We start from the raw sequence: 21,120 nt of genomic DNA on the forward strand, positions 1-21,120 counted from the left end.
ATGGAAGGCAGAGTTTGAAGAAAACAGTCACTGGTTCAGAAGTCTAATGCCAAGTTAATATTTTGGGAAACACATATATCAGATTTCATTTTAAGCTACATATGTTACCTCATCCATACTTTGCATATCTTTTAAGAAGAAGGGCTTTCCTTATCTTCGAGGAGTATTTCACTTGCAGGTAAATGGCTGACAGGAACACACATTGTAATTATTGTTTCTTAAGTTCCTCAAGGGCAGGGGCTGTACCTTCCTTTAATTTATATTTTATTATATTATTTTATGTTAATATATATTTTATTCCCCACACCCTAGAAAATGCTCTGTACCCTGTAGGGCCTTCGTAAATGGTGCTGATGATTATTTTCCTTTGATATCATCTAATTCATATTTTTTGCCACATCATTATTACATTATTTGGAGATTTTTATTCCGTTCATTTCCCAGCGTTTGGAAAAGACCCATTTTAATGTGTTAAACCAATTATGGCTGACACATTTTTTTGTGGAGAGCTGTTGTTTGGGTTTTACTATATCAGCAATTTACTCTATCAGCTAAATCGACAGGGTGATTTGTCGAAGGTAGGAGTTGGTAATTTTTTATGGGGCTGCTTGTCATGGGATATTTAAATGTTAATAGCTTTTTGATTGGATCTTAATGCAGCTTAACCTTGGAAAATATTTCGTTATTTAAATGTTGTTCCATCACTTATGTGAAAGAGTATTATTCTGTCTGATTGATGACTGTAATAGCCATTACCTAAAAGTTAGATGAAAATGCATAATTTAGCTAAATGAAATTGCATTTCCATTGGCACTTTAATAAAATAGAAGCTAAGAATGGTAAAGGGCAAGAAAAGGCAGTGTCAACAATTCAACTACAGCAATTTTTTTTTCAATTATTAAATTGAAGGTGTAAAAATGGAAGGACATATTTTGAACATAGCTCATTGTGGGCAGGGAATGTGTCTACCAGTTCTGTTGTACTATATCTCCTGGGTGCTTAGCATGGTGCTGTACACATAATAATCGCTCAATAAGTACCATTGATGATGATGATCAAAATAATTATGGTATTTAAGCACTTTGTGTCAAGCACTGTTCCAAGCGCTAGAGTCGATGTGAGTTAATCAGGTTGGGCACAGTCCCTGTCCCACATGGGGCTCCCAACCTAAGTAGGATGGAGGAAAAGCATTGAACAGACATTTTACAGATGAGGAAAAGGAGGCAAAGAGCTGTTAAGGTCATACAACAGGCAAGTGGCAGAGCCAGAACCCATGTCCTCTGGCTCCCAAGTCTTTGCTCTTTCCTCTAGGCCACACAGCTTCTTGTGGAGACCAGTTAGTAGAAGGATCCATAAAAGCATAAAACTGTCAACTGCCTTTTTCTGTAGACTTTCCCAAAAAGTACTAATTGTTTTGTGTTTCAGAAAATACCAGAAGAGTTTAATGTATTTAATTTAATACAAGAAATGAGGACACAAAGGCATTCTGCTGTACAAACGAAGGTCTGTTTATTTCCCTTTACTTAGAGTATTGTATTATTATTTGCAGATGTGTTCTGGTATTTTAAAGGCTATGGCACCTCAGTCTTCCCTTTTGATGTGTATTTTTGCAGGAGCAATATGAACTTGTTCATCGAGCCATCGCACAACTGTTTGAAAAGCAGCTACAAAAATATGAAAGTCAAGCAGACTGGAAGATTGGAGATGGAGTGGTAAGTTTGCTTGTCCTATTTTAGGAGCACTGCCTAAAATGCCTAGGACTTTTTTTGTCCCTGGTGGTAATCTTTTAAAAAATGGGGGTTGGGAGAGGAAAGGAGGTGTCAGCCGAGTCAGTGTCTCCAGCTCTTTGATTTGGAGAGGATTCCAGGTAGTACTTGGCTGGAACCACTAGGGAATGGGACATGGAGGTAGGAGAGGAGAGGCTCAATCCACCCTCAGTATGGCCAATTTGACTCAGGTGTGTCTTCTGGTGGAGTAGGACGGTGGCAGCAGCATGCAAGTAGAAGGGTAGAGGAGGCTCAGCTTTGCTTCGTAGTGGAGTGGGACTGTCCTGAATAAGACTGGTGGCAGGATGAGGTTTCCCCGCCTTCCCCCTCCATGTTTGGGGGCTGGTCACTAGTCACTTGCATCTCCTCCTTTTTCCAAGTCTTTACCCCCTTTTGTACTCCTCACACTCCATTCCAGTCCCTCCTTCATTTCCCTCTTTCCCCCGCTTCTTCCTCTTTTTATTGTTTACCTTTTGCCCCCATCTGCCCACTGGGAACTTGCCACTGATGCACACGTACCCCTACTAGACTGCAGCAAGCAGCCACTCTGTCGGACTGCCTTACAAACTGACAGAGCAGACCAGCCGGGATAGGAAAAGTAAATGGGAACAGCTGCTTGTTACCACCACCCCCAATGCCAGTGCCCCTGGTGGCCAAAATTCCTGACGCAGATTCTGAGCGAGCTAGCAGGACAGAAAATCGGGGCAATCCCGGTGGCAGCAGCTGCAGCCAGCTGTTGTTTCCCTTACTTTCTCCAGCCTTTTCTTCCCCACTCCATGCTGAGGACATCTCCTTGGGTGTGTTAGTTTCAATGAAGGGTGTGGGTGACATGAGTAGGCCTTTAACCAGAAGTGTTTCTATCAGACCTCTTTGTTTCTCTCTTATCTGAATAAAGCATTAGCGTTTCTGCTCAAAAATGGATCAGGTATTGGCTACGCATGACATGCCTGCTAGCTTCTAACACGAAACCAAGATGGAAAGTTTTTTCATTATCTTTTTTCAGGTTTGCCACTGAGTTTGACTGTAGGGGTTTGAAGCCTGGAGAGGGAGAAATCCTGTTGTTTCCCTATCTTGTTTTCTCCTTTCTCTTGACACAGGGTGCTCCTCCACCCTCCCCTACCTAGGCCCGTAATTTTTTTTGCCCCATCCAGTTTCCCTTCTCACTACGAGCTGACAGTGGGGGTTTGAGAGAGATTGATGCTCCTTCATAGCAGGAGCTCTCTGTGTCTGGCATGTTCTGCTCTGGAGCAGAGGAGTAGCCCTGAAATCTCTCACCTGAGAGAACCATTTCAGCCTGTTTATTTTGGATCAAACCCAAGGGAACCATGAGCACAGGTAAATCTTCCAACTTTGTTTTTGCCTTAGTGACTAGAAAATAAGATTTTCTCTCATACACATGTTTTGTATAGGGACATTTTCCAAAGCGGCTTCATAACCCAGTAGTCCACGTTCTGTGAAAACACAGGTTTTGGTAACCATAAGTGTAAGCCTTCAAGAGGAGTATCTGGTCCTTTTCTTTTTCTTATGGTATTTGTTAAACACTTACTATGGGCCAGGCACTCTTCTAAGCCCTGAGGAAGATACAAGCCCTAATCAGACTGGACACAGTCGGTTGTCCCATGTGGCGCTCACAGTCTTAATCCTCATTTTACCGATGAGGTAACTGAGGCACAGAGAAGTGAAGTGAAGAGGAGCAGCTTGGCTCAGTGGAAAGAGCCCGGGCTTTGGAGTCAGAAGTCATGAGTTCGAACCCCAGCTCTGCCACTTGTCAGCTGTGTGACTGTGGGCAAGTCACTTCACTTCTTTGTGCCTCAGTTACCTCATCTGTAAAATGGGGATTAAGAGTGTGAGCCCCACGTGGGACATCCTGATTCCCCTGTGTCTACCCCAGCGCTTAGAACAGTGCTCGGCACATAGTAAGCGCTTAACAAATACCAACATTATTATTATTATTAAGTGACTACTTGCCAAAGGTCACACATCAGACAAGTGGTGGAGCTGGGATTAGAATACAGGTCCTTCTGACTCCCAGGCCTATGCTTTATCCACTAGACCGCTCTGCTTCTCTTGTGGTCTAATGAAGATGATTTCTTTCTCAAACTAAACAAAAAATCTTCTTTAAGCAAAATGTTCTCATAAATAATCACTTAATTTTTCTGTGTTCCATAATAACACGTTGACACTAATTACAGGTGGTGACTCAAATTAAGAGCTTTAGGAAATACAATTTTGAAAGACTTTAATAATAGTAACATTGAGTTATTTCTTGTAATGTTTAGTGGTCTGTAAAGTCAGGTACATGAGGCCAAAAGGCAAATTTTCAAAAACTAGAACCCTTTGGTGAGTTTACAGAGCTGAAAAATACAAGAGAACTGGCCAAATTGGAATATCCTTCAATCCACTGATTTCTTTTCTTTTCAGTTGGGCAAATTGGGTATATCTAAACCTAACCTTTACCTCTAAACCTAAATGAATGCCTCTTTATTATTCCAATCAAAAGTTCTTACTTGCTACAAAAGGGCAGAAGTGAAGCAGTACATGACTCCACTTGATTAAAATGAAAGAATCAGTTATAATAGTTCAGTCTTGCAGTTGTGGTTTTACATCATCTTCAAGCTTACAAAATTTTGCCTGGTCCTGCCTGGCGTAAGGGGAAGAGCACAGTCAGGGGAACCACAGCTGCCACCTGCTTGCGGTGTGGCCTTGGGCAAGTCGCTTAACTTCTGTGCCTCAGTTCCCTCATCTGGAAACTGGGAATAAAACACTTTGTCCCTTCCCCTTAAACTGAGAGCCATTTGTGGCAAAAAGGACTGTAGCCCAAAGGTGAATTTCACCATCATGGGTATCTACAATTATGAAGAAGAGCTACATATATTTACTTGCCTCAGGCCGGATTTTCTTTAGGATGGGGATGGGCAAAATGTGCTCCTTGGGCTAGATTCACCCTGACTCTGAGCCGCCGGCTTCCTCCTGACACATCTCCTCCCTGGCAGTCAATCAATCATATTTATTGAGCCCTTACTGTGCCCAGAGCACTGCACTAAGCATCTGGGAGTGTACAATACAACAGACTTGGCAGACACAATCCCTTCCTGCACCATGCCAACCTCCCGGCATGCAGAGACTCCAAGAACAGCGGTGCCTGGGGCTTCCTGACAATGTCCGCGGTGGGCATGGAGCCCGGTAAGAACTGCCACAGGCAGAAGCAGCTGCATTTCCTCAGTTGGAGCCCCGTCCACCCTCCCTCCTTCCCAGCTCATAGTGTTAGCCCGCAGACAGTTACAAAGGTGGGCCGCAGGCCAAAATAAAAGCCCACCCTTGTTTTAAGCCCTAGTCTTATGGTAATTTTCATGGCTCTACTAAGTGGGCATTAGCTTCATATGCAAAACATGTACCACCTGGTGTGGATCCTAGCTCTCATCCCAAACTCATTGCCAGCATTCATTACACACTGAATGGAATCAATTATGGAAGCCACTGTGGAGGGCTTGATTGAAGCAATAAGGAACTCTTGGCTGTCAGAAATAAGAAAAAGATGCACATTAAATATGTGCATTTCAAAGTTAAAATGGATATGAAAAGGAAAGCTTGCTTCCAGCCACTTGAATTGTAGAACCTTACACATTCCTCCTTGTGGCAATGACTTCTTCAGGCTTTTATAAGTATCTTCAGTACTATACTAATTTCTGGAGTACCAACTGTGTAAAGGTTGCCTGAAAGACTGAGGTGGTGTGGCCCTGCTTCACTGAATTTTTCCTAATGTGCCTCTGTTGGCTTCACACAATTAGGTTTCAAAGTAGGTCCCATGTCTTCCCCCTTCCTCCCCTTGCCCCCGCAAAAAAAAATATAAATATATATATATGGATGTTTTGGAAGGGTGGGAGAGTTTATTTAAAGCTCTTCAGATGTTCTTATTAACCCTGGATAATAATAATTATGGTATTCGTTAAGTTCTTACTATGTGTCAGGCACTGTACTAAACCCTGGTGTTAGGGTTGGACTCAGTCCCTGTCCCACGTGGGGCTCACAGATGAGGTAACAGGCACAGAGAGGGTCACACAGCAGACAAGTGGTGGAGCAAGGATTAGAGCCTATGACCTTCTGACTCCCAGGCCTGTGCTCTATCCGCTACACTGATCTTCAGGTTTCTGTGCTAAACCAGTTTCCAAAACTTGATGGTTTTCTCTGTACAAAGTTTGTATTTATATGCTTTGAGGTAAGGCTCATTGTAGTAATTTCAGCAGTTCAGATAAACTAAAGCAGAATTTCAGCCATAAAAAATTGCAGTTTTCCTGCACTTCAGAGTTATCTTCCCAAAGGATTTTAGTAGTTTTTACTTGAAATTGTAATAAGAAATAGAGTAGGTTCTCTTGCACGTGTCTATAGTGACATTACAATTGAAATTTGAAGTACCTAAGGAGCAAAAAGAGGAATTTTTAAATATCTGTCATTTTAAAATTCCCCTCTTTATTTGGCCTATAAAGAGAATAAAAATCCTATCCAAATTCACATGCTGTAAATAAATAAGAAACTGGTTACCTGTAAATAAATGAGGAATTTGATCATTTCCTTTAGGTAGTTGTTGGTCTTTAAAGCATTCACCTTGAAAGCTTGGATTTGTAACATTTACTCGTTTCAGAAATCAGTTTTCATGTAGATAAGTTTTAGGTTTCAGAGTTGGAAGCCCTCTAACATTATATATATATATATAATATATATTATATATATATATAGTAACACAATCTTATGTTTTCTAAGCATTATGCTTTCTCCAACTCCAAAGTCCAAATCTTCAAATTCTTTGACTCTTTTTTATCACAAACCTTATAAAATAACTGGAAATATTAATAAACATAACTTTAATGAATCAAGCTTAGAATCAGAAGGAACTGTTTAGAAGCATATCTTAAGAAAAATGATATTGAAATAAAAAGGTTGAGAGGGCATATTCTTGAGAGGCTGTTTTGCTCTAAAAATTATTCTAAGCTTTGACTCTCATTCTTGGCCCATTTATACACTTGCAGTATGCAGGCAATTAGTAGATCCTGTGTGTGATGCAACCACCTTATTCATTCAGTCAGTCATATTTATTGAGTGCTCACTGTGTGCAGAGCACTGTACTAAGCACTTGGGAGAATACAATGCAAACACTAAACAGTCACATTCCCTGCCCACAATGAGCTTACAGTCTAGATCTGTAGCATTTAATTCTTGCATGTTGTAATGGTAAACAGAAAATACCTGCCTCAATCGACTCAGGATTTGGTTCCTAAGCCTTTGGAAATTTCCAAATCCGGAGATGTTCCTTTCACGGTTTCCTAAGGTCAACGATATTAATTAGCCACATGGCTCTGGGATTCATAAAAAAAACAAAACTTTACTGACCCAGAGACGGGATTAACAAATCACCATACCCAAATTTTATCCTGTTTAAACAATTTTTCACCAGTGTATTGTCCCTTGTGTCACCCTTAACCACACCCATCCTGTAATGAAGCTCCCCTTATCACTTTGCTAAACAAGCAAGTATATTTTGCACTGAATTCACCACAGATGTATATAAAATATATCTTGAAAGTCATAAATAAAAATATTCCAAAGGAACTGTGTGGGAATGGAAGTAAAAGACCAAATAATATATACCTCACCTAGAAGTGCTCTACTCTGAGGAAGAAGAGAGCAGAATACAGTTAGGGATGAGGGAATAAGACAGAAAAGCATATTTAAACCTTAGTTGCCTGTTCTTAGTCTGCCTAGATTTCTTAGTCTTGGTAGTGCTGTAATGTGTTTACATCACGTTTTAAAGGTTTAGTTGCCCCAGCACAGTCTTACAGCCATGAGGTGTATCACTTCTGGATTTAATCTGAAGGTAAATATTAAACCTCATCCATCCCACCATAATAGTAGAGTCTCAGTTCCCTTTACATTTCTAAACAAGATTTATCTTTCGAGGACGTTTGCCATCAGATAAAAATCCAACTCTAGGGTGAACTAAAATCCACCCCATAACCATCTGTTTTGTCTGTTTTTAAGTATTTTGGTGAGGGATGTAACTGAAAACATCCTTTCTCCTTGTCTTTGTTAAAACAATTCATTGTACACAAGCATGTTTTCAAATTTTTTTCTAGAATTCATGTTAAAAGTTTCAGTTAAACCTGCATGTAGGAGTCATACTTCTTTGTTTCAGTCCTCCTAAATTTGGCTGCTGTTACTACACAAATGACTTATATCTAGGAAATCATGTAGATGGCTGTCTTCAGAACTGAGCCAGGATTTGAAAGATCAGAGGTTTTCTTCTACTTCTACCATCTGGTTTCTTCTCTTTCCTTGGATGAGTTTATCATCTCCATGTCATATACAACATGTGCCATTTTTGGTTGCCAAAGATTCTTTCTCAAACCTGGGGTGCAACCTGCCTCATAAAATTGGATGGGTTGAATGAGGTTTGGCCTGTTCAGAACTGCTTGTGGGCCCCAAATTCTCTTAAAAGTAAGTAGGGCAGTGGAGGCTGAGCAAAGGGAACACGAGCATGAGTTCTAAGGATACTGTTCCTGGGCCCTGAAATGTTTTGCTGGGACTTTGTTCTTCTGTATTTCTTGGAGTGGTATGAGTGATGAGGTGAGTAATCAGGTTGTCTTTTCCCCATATCACTCTGCAACTTATTTCAGGCAAGTTTCATTGCAAAATTTCCATTCCTCCACACTACGGGTGCTTTAGCATTGCACACTACTGAAGGTGAAATGCAAGTTTGGTTTGCCTTGGCCACTTCAAGAACCATTTTTCCCCTTAGTGGAAGAGAGCTTTTCAAAGATTTTTGAGCTCTTTGTCTGCTCTTCATCAGCAGCCTTATGTTCAGAAAAGGGGAAACGGGGAGGGAGCATTTTAGAAGCTGCTTTCAAGTGGCTTGAAGACAAGGCTACTGTAGTCTTCCTGTTCTTTTCATTCAATGGTACTTTTTGAGCACTTACTGTGTGCTTTCATGTGAGTGCATTGAATAGAACCAGAAAAAATTATATTTGTCTATATAGCCAATGTCTTCTGAGTTTTGAACTGAAATTGGCTGCAACAACTTCACCCATTTTAGTGATGAACTCAGACATCTTTCAGAATCAAAATCCTTAATTTATGTCAGTATAGCAAATGCTCTTTTGGCGCTTCTCAGGGGAGATGGGCGACAGGTGTTTCTGTGAGGAAAGCTATGGCACCAGTGGCAACCTTCAGTAGGTGCAGCAATTTACACCATACTCTCATGTGAAACTTTTTTCATGGTCCTAGACATGAAGAAAACCCTTTCATAAGTTAATATTTAGTTTCAGCCATGGTCCTAAGCCGCAGAGACAGGTTATTACTTGGGTGTGCTTGTGTTACAGTCACTTGTAAACTCCTCATGGTAACTCATGCTTGATGGGATGCATACAGTAAAAAACTGTATAGGGTGTTTGATGTGGCTCCCTTTGCAGTCTGATGCCTCGGTCTATGTAAAGCCATGGTCTGCGCTGCTCTTCAGTGTGTGCACAGATCTCTTACAGTTTTGCCCTAATGGGCAGCTTGAAAAAGAAAATCAAAGCTAATTTTATCTACACAGCACCTGCACAATGATGCAGGTCTGTCCTTTCCCATGGGATGTGGTGGGCAAAAGTCAGGGGCAGCAGCTGTGCAGCCTAGGGAAGGAAGAGGAGCAGAGCAGGAACTGGACTGGGGCAGTGGGTTTTGAGCTGAAGTCATCGTGGGAATGGTTGAATTTCAATGACCGGAAACTAAGAAGCGTGAACCCACAGTGCTGGAAGTCAAGTCTCTGCTTGACTAAAAATTGGCCGTCTGCTAGAGCCGAAATGAAATATTGATTCAGTCATATGATCAGACTGACACGGGTCTTTTGGGGAGGAAAGGGGATTTAATGATTTATTTAGTATTGAACCTTCAAAAGTAGGCTCGTTTAGTGCCTCCATATCAGAAAATGAGGTAAAATATCTTCTCCAGATTTCATTTTAACTGTTTCCTCTCGACAGGATGAAGTTAGCACAGAAAATATTGTCAGCTCCATAGACCTTGAAAAACAAGACTCCCCCCCACCAAAGCCTCCCCGGACTCGCAGGTACCGTACTTGATATCTTCTCACTGGGAGTGGAAAAAAGAATTCCGTTTTTTACCTTGGCAGTTTGGCTCATTATTCTATGAACAAAATGATTTTTTAAGAACATTAACTGTAAGTAAACAAATTTAAATAGATCTATTTGTGATCATTGTGGTTAACTTATGTTGTCCTGTGATACAATGTGAATTTCAAATATAGGCAGAGCAAATCTGAATACAGTCAATTCTACTCTACCATGTTTTCATTAAATATTTTTCATAGCACATTATTAAGGAAAGTCTTCCCAAAGTGCAAATCACTGGGATTCTGAGCAGGGCGGTATCGGAGGAAACGACTTTGCACATGCACTGCATTGGTCTAGGTGTATTTGTAAGCTTCTTGAGGGCTGGGATCATGTCTCTATCTGTTGCTGAATTGTACATTCCAAGCGCGTGGAAGTAGCGTGGCTGTGGAAGCAGCGTGGCTCAGTGGAAAGAGCATGGGCTTTGGAGTCAGGACTCATGAGTTCGAATCCCAGCTCTGCCACTTGTCAGCTGTGTGACTGTGGGCAAGTCACTTAACTTCTCTGTGCCTCAGTTCCCTCATCTGTAAAATGGGGATTAAGACTGTGAGCCCCACGTGGGACAACCTGATTCCCCTATGTCTACCCCAGCGCTTAGAACAGTGCTCGGCACATAGTAAGCGCTTAACAAATACCAACATTATTATTATTATTATAGTGCTCTGCCCATAGTAAGTGCTCAATAAATAGTATTGAATGAATGTTTACCCTCTAATGTATTATACTTTCACAGTGTTTGTACAGTGCTCTGCCCACAGTAAGTGCTCAATAAATCCCATTGATTGATTACCGTATGGTACGTTTTGTTGACCAGGAGGCTCTTTCATAACACAATCCCCATTTTCCAAGTCTGCCTATTATAAAGCAATATATGCTCTACATTGTTCATTCACATAGAGTTATGAAAAAAATTTTCCTAGCTCCTGCCACATTCTCAGTAATGAAATCCCTTCCTGGCTATGTTAATTTTTTGCCAAGAAGATTAAAGTGCTATTTCAGCAGTCAAATTTCAAAATTTGCATGGGGCGATCATTTCTGAGATCTGTCTTTAAAAGCAGAGCAGCACTTCAAGATTTACTGAAAAAGAGTGAATTTGAAATACTTAGTGAATGCCCGGTATTGTGCTATGAATTGCTGGGGAGAAAGGATTCAATGAAAATCTACTTAGAAAGGAACAAAATGTGTCCTGAACATTTGTATTCAAGTGATTACGAAGAATTATTTAAAAACTGTTATACTCTACAGATTTGTATTTTTGTGTATTGTGACGCCTTACAGTTCCATTGTGGAAAAATTTAATACATTAAGAAGAATTGCATAATAAAATAAGTTCATAAAATAATCAGCACTTTCCAACTATTTTTCATTCTTATAAAAACAAAGCCACCTGTTCTGTGTTTCCCAGTTTTACCAATTGAATCCTTTAAAAATATGTTTTTATAAAGCAACCCTTAATTTCAATTTCATGGCACCCCGTTAAGGAAAGGGTTCAGTCTCGGCACTCCTGAAACTAAACCAGCAGTGCATCCTATCAGTACAAACTAGAGTCCTGAAAGAAGTCTGCAGAGCCCAAAGGAAATGAAGTACTGAGCATTTTCTCATTTCCTTTCACGTGGGTCAAGGGGGAATTCCAAGTGTTTTACTGCAGCGTAACTAAGTGGGAAATGGTAGAAATGTGAGTACGTGACATTGGCCGGGACTGCACAGGACACTTTTGGTCTTTTGGGTTTGAGGTTTCTTCAGATTATTTTTGGGGGACCCACATCTACACAAGAGAAATGTAATGACAAGTGTCAGGCTGACCTTAGTGAGGCTAGCCACCTGAAGAAGCGACTAAGGTTTTCAGAGTCCCGCGACCCTGCACCAGAACCACTGGTGCCAGCCCCCCACCCCCCAAACACACACATTGCGGGGGGACCTTTAAGACTTTCCAGCTTCCTGGAGGGCCTCAAAACAGTAGCCAGAGCAGACAGTGGATGGAGAAGAAGAGTCCAGAGGCAGTAGCATCCTGGTAGTCACTACAGGTTGGGAGAACTCCCTATCCATTCGTGAGACATGTGTGGGAACGCAGTTCTACTCGGGAAACAAGCCCAGATGGAGCATTATCAGCCTTTTGTTCTAAGCGGCTTCCTCAGGTCGAGCACTGGTCGACTCACGAATCCTGTTTTGTCGGAACCACTGAGGCGTTCAGTACCTCGTCTGTAGAATGTTGGCAACGTGATGTTGAGTTTCATCAGTGAAACCTAACCAGTGAGGAAGGCCAAGTATATATTACAAATGTTAGCAAGTACTTTGGAAGGCGAAACCAATCAGCTGTGGCCCAGAGGCATGTCGTAGTCAAAGCGACAAGCTACATTTGAGAAGTATTCTCTAGTTCTAGGGCCATTTATTTATTTGAGATTCCTGGATTCCAAATGTTGTTTAAGGAGGCTGTTTTTCTCCTAATATTGTCGCTGATACATTGGGAGCGTAGAATACAGCAGAATTAGCAGACACAGTTAGACTAAAAATTTCTTTAATAATGTTTACAAGATGGAAAGGAAATTTCTGAGCAGTTTTTCTTGACCGCTATGACATCATTTAGCAATAATATTGCTACACATTGGATGGAAAAATAATTTTTTGCTCTCCTTTATATTCTGTTATTCATCAAATACATTTGCCACTCAAGTGATCTATTTCAGCAGCATTAACATGCCACTCAGGAATCACCTTCTATTTAAAGTGCATGGCACAAGACATGATAGTGGCATGGTTACAAGGCATTAACAGTGCTTCACTACATCAGATCACCAAATGTTAATAATCAATACCTGACAGATTGTCCAAACCAATCATCAAACTCATAACCCTTCCCTAAAACCCTGTTTTAGTGATTTTTGGGGTTCAACTAAGCTTCTATTTTTAACATAGTCAATGAAGTGCACTTGTTATTGTTTAACCAGTTTGAGCTTTGAAAATTTGTCATCAGGTGGATGAGCTAGTTGTCTTGAAGGGCCTTCAAATGCATAATTTTCTGTATCGAATGCCCATTCATGTGGTCAGTTTATGCAAGAGAAGAGAATTTTGAAAGTGGTGTTTTAGAAAAGAAGAGCAAGGAAGCATTAGAAAAAAAGAAAGGAGAAGAAGATTCCCTGTTGTAAAAAATTCTGGCCATGCTCCAGGGCCAGGCTACCTCAGCTCCAAGCAGAACCCTGACTTGGCTCCCCCACCCCAATCATCAGCCTTATCAATAATATTTGAGCTTCAACTATATGCCGAGCATAGGACTGAACACTTGGGGGAGTGTACTGTATTGTGCACTCCCAAGTGTTTAGTTCAATACTCAGCATATAGTAGATGTTCAATTAGAAGTATACAATCTAATGGAGGAGATGGGCAGGCACAAATCATTTACAGATGCAAGAGGAAGAAGAAAGATATAGGAGCATGGACAGATGAATAAAGTACATAGATTAACAATATACTTAAGTGCTAAGAATGGCTGTTCAGGTTGACATAATCAGGGAATGCTTCCTAGACGAAGTGGGATTTCAGGAGGGCTTTGAGGTTAGGGTGAGCTGTGGTCTGGCACATTCGAGGAGGGAGGGGGTTAGTTCCAGGCAGGAGAAAGGGTGTGAAGAATGGATTGAAGGCTAGGGAGTTGAGAATCAGGCACAGTGAGAAGCGGGGCCTGGCAGAAGCAAAGAGTGCAAAATGGGAAGTAATGGGATGAAGAGACCAGATGCATAAAAAGGTGAATGCTGACTGAGCCTGGAAGGCCATGGGCACTGGTATGTGGCCTTGATGTGGGCAGGGAACATGTGTACCAACTCTGGTTGTTGTTTTTCAAGGTGTCCATTAAGTGCTTACTATGTTCCAGGCACTGTACTAAGCACTGGGACTAGATACAAGATAATAGGGTTGGACACAGTCCCTGTCCCACATAGAGCTCACTCACAGTCTTAATCCCCATTTTACAGATGAGGTAACTGAGGCAAGGAGAAGTTGTGACTTCCCCGAGGCCAAGCATCATCAGTAAGTATTGATGATGACCAGCCAGTTTTTGTATAGTGTGTTTTGGTTCATTCCATGGAAGAAAATTGAGCATCAAATCTCTAAAAACTACAATTGTTAAATGCCTTTTAGTTTTTCAGTTAAATCCCAACAAATAGATGTTTTCTGATGATTAGAGAAATCAGTCAGTGATATAGTTGAGTTAGGTTTTGAGTTTCAGATTTATCTACCATTACCTGGTGGACCAAAATAAAACATCTCTAGTCAAAAAAAATTGCAAACAGCCTATTTTAAAGTCTTGTTTTTACTTGGTAATATTTGATAACCTGTAATTCAGTCTGACAAAGTCAGCAAATTGCAGCTTTTCTGCCATATGGCTGAACCACATATGATGTTTTATAGGAAGTAGAATTACCCTGGTTTCTAGCCTCAGTCCACTTATTAAGGGTTTGTCCTGTTTAAATAATCCTGAAGGATTGAGAACTCAAGTTTCTATTTTTGGTAAATCTGCAGCTGAATAGCATGACGTTGACATTAATACAATTAAAACTGTATTTCAAAAACCATAACATTCTCTAGGGTATTGTGAAGTGACCACTATTAATTGATAGTTTTTCATTTATTCCCTGGCCAATTGTCTCTTACTACCATAAAGTTCTATCTACAGCATTAAAAACTGTTCAGTTCCAAAACTTGATCTTTGGTTTCCTGTTGATTTTTCGAACCTGAGAGTCAAGATGTTTCTTTTGAATGACTTTCCTTGACTTCACAGTTATTTCCAAAGATTAAGTTTTTATTTTTCTATGTGATGGATTCTAATAGATTAATGTTTGTAGGTTTGTCAAGCAAAACATTTGTCGAAGTTTTCTTATGCTTCGTAATGACCACAGGCTTGACTTTCTGAAAAGGAGATAATTTTTGTGGAAATCCTGGGTTGAACACCAACATCTCATTAACATGGTCATAGGCCACTAATTTTTGGGGTCCTTTATATCCCCATCACAATCTGAGCTTCACTTTAAAACTTTGTGGAGTGATTATTTTCATAGCTATCTCATTTCAAAAACAATTCTTAGCTAGTTGTGTCTTAAGTTAAGTGGCTTGCCCAAGGTCACACAGCAGATAAATGGTGGAGCCTTTGCTACTGTGGTGGGCATTTTGTCTTCATGTGTTGGTCACTGTGCAGAGCCAGTATCTTTTAAAAAAAAAAAATGAATCCTATGATACTAAATTCCTTTTTTTAATCATTTCAAAATAAAGCAAAACTTGAAATTCTTAAATTTAATTCATTTCACTTGAGGTCAAGCCTAAGGCAGATTCAGATGATCAGATAATTTTATCCCTTTTACATATGGGTATTTGGGGATTCCAGAGCAACATTTGTTTATTTTCAATCTGACCAATTAGATTCATTCGTAGCTATTTGCATTTAGCAGTATGCTCCTATAAAACCAAATTTCCATAGGTGGTCCTTCTAGCTTTTTACCACTAGGGGATGTGTAAAGCGAGATAACTGAAATACGACTCTCAAAAGTCTGGCTCATCACAGTTCTCATTCATTTTCTTGGGAGGAAGCTTGTAGTTTCTTTAGCGAAATCTTCATTTTACTTAATCTGGTTTTCATTTTCATAGTTTAAAATAGGACTCTTGCAGAAGGTAGCATCATATGATTAGCATATGTGCTCTGATCTTCTTTGGGTTTAGAAAGCCATCTCTGAGTTCAGAAGTTTGTTTCCAGTTACCCTCTGAGTCAGACAAGTACATCCAGAAGCCGGAAGGTACCTCGTGATGTGGTCGTTGTTCATTTTGAGGTATTCCTGTGGTTTGGATTTAGATTCTTTCCTGGTCCCCCACGGAGAGTAGGTAGCTTTGCTCATTCTAATATTTTCATTGTCGCTTCTCCTTGCTGAGCTGCTTTTATCTGATGTTTGCTTTCTCGGGAAGTGGACATGCTGACCAACAGTACAGAACAGTACAGAACAGTGAAGTAGGAATTGCAGTTCACATGCTGTGAATACTTGATTGACAGTTATTCGAAATAACCTCAGAGTAGCAAGTTATCTAATGCTCTGGTCAGGGATACTTGGCAGTGAGAGGTGACACATCTAATATGTGTCACACATATATTGCACATGGCACTTCTTCCTAGCCCCTCACCTTGCCTCAGTTTCTCTCTCTGAATCCTCTCCTCTTCCAAGCCTGCCACCAAAACTGTCAGCAGAAAGTCTCCGTTAGAGTTAGTATTGGATTCGTGGGGTAGTATTTGGAATTACTCTGTGTCCTTCACTAGATTGATTGTAAGCCCCTCGAGGACAGAGATCATGTGTTCTAGTTCTGTTGTCTTCTTTCAAGTGTTTCATACAGTGCTCTGCACAGAAAAAGTACATCAGTACTACTAATTGATTAACTGATATGAGAAATATAGCGCTTATTTGCCAGTCATTCTTTTAGGAAGAGGGGGGTGAAAAAACCTCTTTAATAATGCTTTGAAATTTAGAGAAGCGGTGTGGCCTGGTAGAAAGAGCCCAGGCCCAGGAGGCAGATCACCTAGGTTCTGACCCAGCCTCTGCCACATGTCTGCTGTGTGACTTTGGTGAAGTCACTTCTCTATGTCTGTTACCTCATCTGTAAAATAAGGATTATATCCTAGTCCTTCCCTAATTTAGCCAGTGAGCCCCATGGGCTGTTTCCAGCCTGATTAACTTTTATCTACCCCAACAGTGCTTGGCAGATAGTAAGTACTTAACAAGTATGTATTATTATTACTGATGAAATTTGGATAAGAGCATTTAGCGAACCTGAGGAAATGAACATGTAAATGATACCCATAGACAGTATACAAACAAGAGACTGAGAGTGCAGTATTAAAATGTAAGCTATTTAGAGTAGTTTCATAATTTTGGCTGAAGTACTTTACCTACTCCGAAGTTGTCCAGACTTTTTCCCCTGAGGGCCAGACTCAATAAACATCTGTTGTTAGTGAGCCTATAATGCAGTCCATTTGTTTGGGCGGTATTTGTAAAAGAGCAGAGCTGCTCCTTAGCGCAGTACCCTGCCACCGCCGAATGTGAGGTCCGAGAAACGATGATCCAGCGATCAGTTTGATCATTGCCGTCCGTCTGAGTCATGGGCCTCCAGTCCATGTCTACCGGGTTCGTCTAGGAGGGAAAATGTATTTGGTTCATGAATCACGCACTTACAGCACCAGGCGCTTAGTACAGTGCACTGCACCTAGAAAACAATCAATATCGTTGATTGATGGACAAGATTTTGGGGTCCCGCAACCTCAACAATTGTGTAGGCCCTGGCAGTTTACCCCTTGTTTTCTGTTTCTACAGTTGCCTTGTAGAAGGAGATGCTAAAGAAGAAATCTTGCAGCCTCCAGAGCCTCACCCAGTCCCACCCATCTTGACACCATCTCCTCCTTCAGCCTATCCAACGGTTACAACTGTGTGGCAAGACAACGACAGATACCACCCAAAGCCAGTTTTGCACATGGCTTCATCTGAACAGCACACTCCCGACCTCAATGAAAACTACAACAAATCAGCAGGTCCCCCAGGGAAGAACGAATCGACAGTTGAGCGTTTAGAGAAGAAGTTGGAGCGCAACCTGAGCTTTGAGATTAGGAAGGTCCCCCTTCAGGAGGGGCCGAAGAGCTTTGAGGGCAATGCCCTCTTGAACAGAGGACACGCGATCAAGTTTAAATCGGTTCCCCCTAATGTGCTAGATAAAACCTCTAAGCCCCAAGAGTCCAGTATGGGGGACTTAGTCGAAGACAATTCTCCAAACTCCTGGGCGGACTGCACTGTGTCACAATCAAACAAAGCCTTAGCAAATCCGCCAGAAGGAATGTCGAAGAGTTCTGATACCCCGCCTAGACCTGACCGCTTGCCTCTCAGAGAGAAGGAACCTCTTTTGTGGTCATTACCCGGACCTGAAAATGCACTGCCCAAATCCACGGCACCTGACAGCCAATCCTCAGGTGCCCCTGTGAAAACTGTTTCTCTCTTTCCAAGCCCAGCAAAGCAGTTGGAATCCAAGGTTCTCGGGGCGCACAGCAGCACACCCCCACCTAGGGCCCCCCTGTGTTTCACTAATCCACTTCACTCAGATGACTCGGACAGTGATGAGAGGAACTCTGATGAAATCACGATCAAGAGCCTGACTAATATTTCAACCGCCAGTGCCACTGTTTCTGCTGCCACTAGTACTGAAAACATTACTGCTAGGAAAGTGTTACCAATGTCCATTGCTAGGCTTGATGTACCAGTCCCGGTACATCCAGGTGCTGAAAAAGGTAGGTTTGTTACATAATGTACAGGATGAGGTAGAAGACTAGTTTCAAGGTGTTTGGGGTTTTTTTCTTAAAAAAACAAACAAAAACATAACTTTAAATGGATGAAATGAAGGTGTTTACGTTTGTTTTGATAAGAATTTCATTTGGGCGTCACCCTTATCTACCAGCCATTTCTTCAGTATTATGTACTCTTCCCCATTCTCACATGAAAGATGGTTTTCTATAAGCATATAACGTGGAATAACTTTGCCTGCCACTTGAGGTCACCATTGCTCCTCACAGATGTTCATTAATAATGTCTTTCAGCAGCCAGAACTTTGAAAGTGTTTATTCCTTCAGTTCTCCGCTGATTTTTTTGCCTCCCAAGCTCCTGCAGTGGCTATATTAATTCCCCGCTATTCCATGACTCTACATTTTCAGTTGCAGAATAATATGAGTTGTAAGAGTACCTTGAATTTATACACCTGCTCTGCTTTTCAAGTACTTTCACATCTTATCCTTGCCACATCCCCGAGAGGCAGGAACATCCTCTTATTTTACAAATTATCTCAGGCATAAAGACTCTGTGAGACTTGCCCAAGGACACTTAGTGAGTGGTCAGGTTGTGTGTGGACTGATATCAGTACCCTTGCCCAAACACTTAGTAGAGTGCTCTGCACACAGTAAGTGCTCAATAAATACTGATGATGACGATCATGCATGCCACCTTATCAGTTAATAAAGCGTGATCTCACGGGATCGTAAGGTGGACATACCAACAGGTGTAGGGTAAAGGGGGAAGAGCATGATTTGATCCACCAGTCTCTGTATAATAGAAAGATTTCTTAAATTTTGAGGTTTAGTCACATAGGAGTGACAGAGGCTCACTGTGTTTTCCTCTCCTGAGAAACAACTTTAAAGGAATGGCTGTTCCTTCTGTGCACTCTACCTCCCTGGGCCAAATAAATGTGACTTAGATCGAATATTAGTCCAAGTGCACTTTCTGCCCCGACTTGAGTTAGGAAAGACTCTCAATCAGCCAACAGCCTTGTTGGTAGTATCCTGCTTACTCTGTGCAGAGCTCTGTACTAAACACTCGCGAGAGTACACTGGACTTAGACACAAAACCTGCTCTCTAGGAGCTTACAGTCTAGGCGGGGAGGAAGGCATTAAAATGAATTACAGGTAAGGGAAGCAACCAAATGTAAGAATACACATTAGTGCTGTGAAATATGAAAAATCGATTGAGATCATACGAAAGGCTTAACCGAAAATGACGTAATGGGAATATGATGTAAATTAATAGGAGGGGCTATGATGATCTTTCACAAGAGGGCTCGGTGACACTTCTGGAGATAAACATTTTTAGTTAAAGCCAGATGCTAAAGTGTGGTGCTGCTGACAGCTGTCACTGGAGAGCATTTGATGGTGGATTTAGGTTTACAAGTAAAAGCAGGGCTGCCACTAGGCTTTTGTCAAGGGATACACATCAGAATGTGTGAAATAGGGCAAGCCACAAGTGAGTTTGCAAACTGTCTGCTTAGGCTTCACCGGCATGGGCAAGTTGTGACCTGAAGGCCAGATCCAGCCAGCCCAGACATTTTTTCGAATAGGCAGTCCAGATCGGGGCTAGCTGGAGCCAGCCACTTCTGCCCGGGTTGGCTGTCCCTCCCTATATTGCATTTGTGGCCACACCTCGGAGGTCAGTGGCAAAAGGGGAACGCTGACTGAGACTGGCCGGCTCAGAGTTCGGGAGGGAACCACAATAGTTGGAAGTGGCAGCTCTTCTGGAGTTCCTTTCCCCCTTATTCCTCTTACTGCTTTTACTATGACCTGCCCTGTTCTTCCCCTGCCAGCTCTCCTCCCCAACACACACATAATTGCTCACCCCCTGGGCTATCCAGTCTAGCCTCAGACAGTTTCGTCACCTCTGAATTTTTCCTCTTCTTCCTTGATCCCCACTCAGTTACCAGCCCAGATCCCCTTCACCACTAGTGTAGAGCCCAAAGAGGAGAGAGCTCCACAGTCAGGGAAGGGAAAGCTTGAAAAGCTAATTGAAGCATATGTTTATTCAGTGATTTGATTTGGATTATTCTGACTGTAGATAATTTCATCAGTCGCCCCCTTTAGGGTGTAAGCTCCTTTTGGACAGGGAATGCATCCCTGGCTTGTTTTATACTTCCCAAATGCTTAGTAGGGTGAATTGCACCTTGACAGTGCTCAATCAGTACTCTTCCTATTGTTCTAGCCACTGAAGCCACTAGAATCATGGTTGGCTATTAGTGGGCCATAGGCCAAATTGAAGGGGACCAATTTGGAAGTTGTATAGTCTTGTTATTTTTAAAACCTAGAAGTCTCAGGGTGAGCCACTTCACAGTATACGTAATAGAGTTTGTCCAAGATAGAAAGTACCGAGGTTGGCCCTAGTGGGAAACAGCTGAAATGAATGCTTGAGTTGTGAAAGCTTGACTCTTAGCTGGGCCTTATCTGTGTCAATAAAATCAGAGCAAAGGTGTAGGGGATGGTGAAATTTCTGCAGGTCCTTTCTGCTTCCGCTCCCACATAACCACTCCTGTTCGAAGTGTTAAGAGCAGTGGCATTAGATTATAAAGTGAAAAGCAGTGTCACCTCGTGGAAGGAGCACGGCCCCAGGAGTTAAAGGACCTGGGTTTTAATCCCAGCTCTGCCACGTGTCTGCTGCGTGACCTTGGGCAAGTCGCTTCTTGGAGCCTCAGTTCCCTCCTGTCGGCAGAATGGGGATTCAGGACCTGTTCTCCCTCCTATTTAGACTGTGAGCCCCATGTGAGATATGCTTAACTTTTTCTACCCCAGTGTTTAGGACAGTGTTTGGCACGTAGTAAGTGCTTAACAAATGCTGTTATTATTATTATTATTGTAATTTTCATTAGCTGAGACACACACC

At 41.7% G+C, this 21,120-nt stretch overlaps 1 protein-coding gene across 2 annotated transcripts in view; it reads left to right on the forward strand.

The window, feature by feature from the left end:
• Window positions 1-21,120, forward strand: part of PTPN12 (protein tyrosine phosphatase non-receptor type 12) — a 108,189-nt gene that overhangs the window by 77,732 nt on the left and 9,337 nt on the right. For both annotated transcript variants that reach the window (XM_029078233.1, XM_029078234.1), the window contains exons 10-13: window positions 1,426-1,503; window positions 1,614-1,712; window positions 9,776-9,861; window positions 17,257-18,218. In XM_029078233.1, the coding sequence (XP_028934066.1) occupies window positions 1,426-1,503; window positions 1,614-1,712; window positions 9,776-9,861; window positions 17,257-18,218 (1,225 nt within the window). The remainder of the gene's footprint in view (window positions 1-1,425; window positions 1,504-1,613; window positions 1,713-9,775; window positions 9,862-17,256; window positions 18,219-21,120) is intronic.

This window comes from Ornithorhynchus anatinus, chromosome 13, assembly GCF_004115215.2.
Source record: "Ornithorhynchus anatinus isolate Pmale09 chromosome 13, mOrnAna1.pri.v4, whole genome shotgun sequence".
Classification (NCBI taxonomy): domain Eukaryota; kingdom Metazoa; phylum Chordata; class Mammalia; order Monotremata; family Ornithorhynchidae; genus Ornithorhynchus; species Ornithorhynchus anatinus.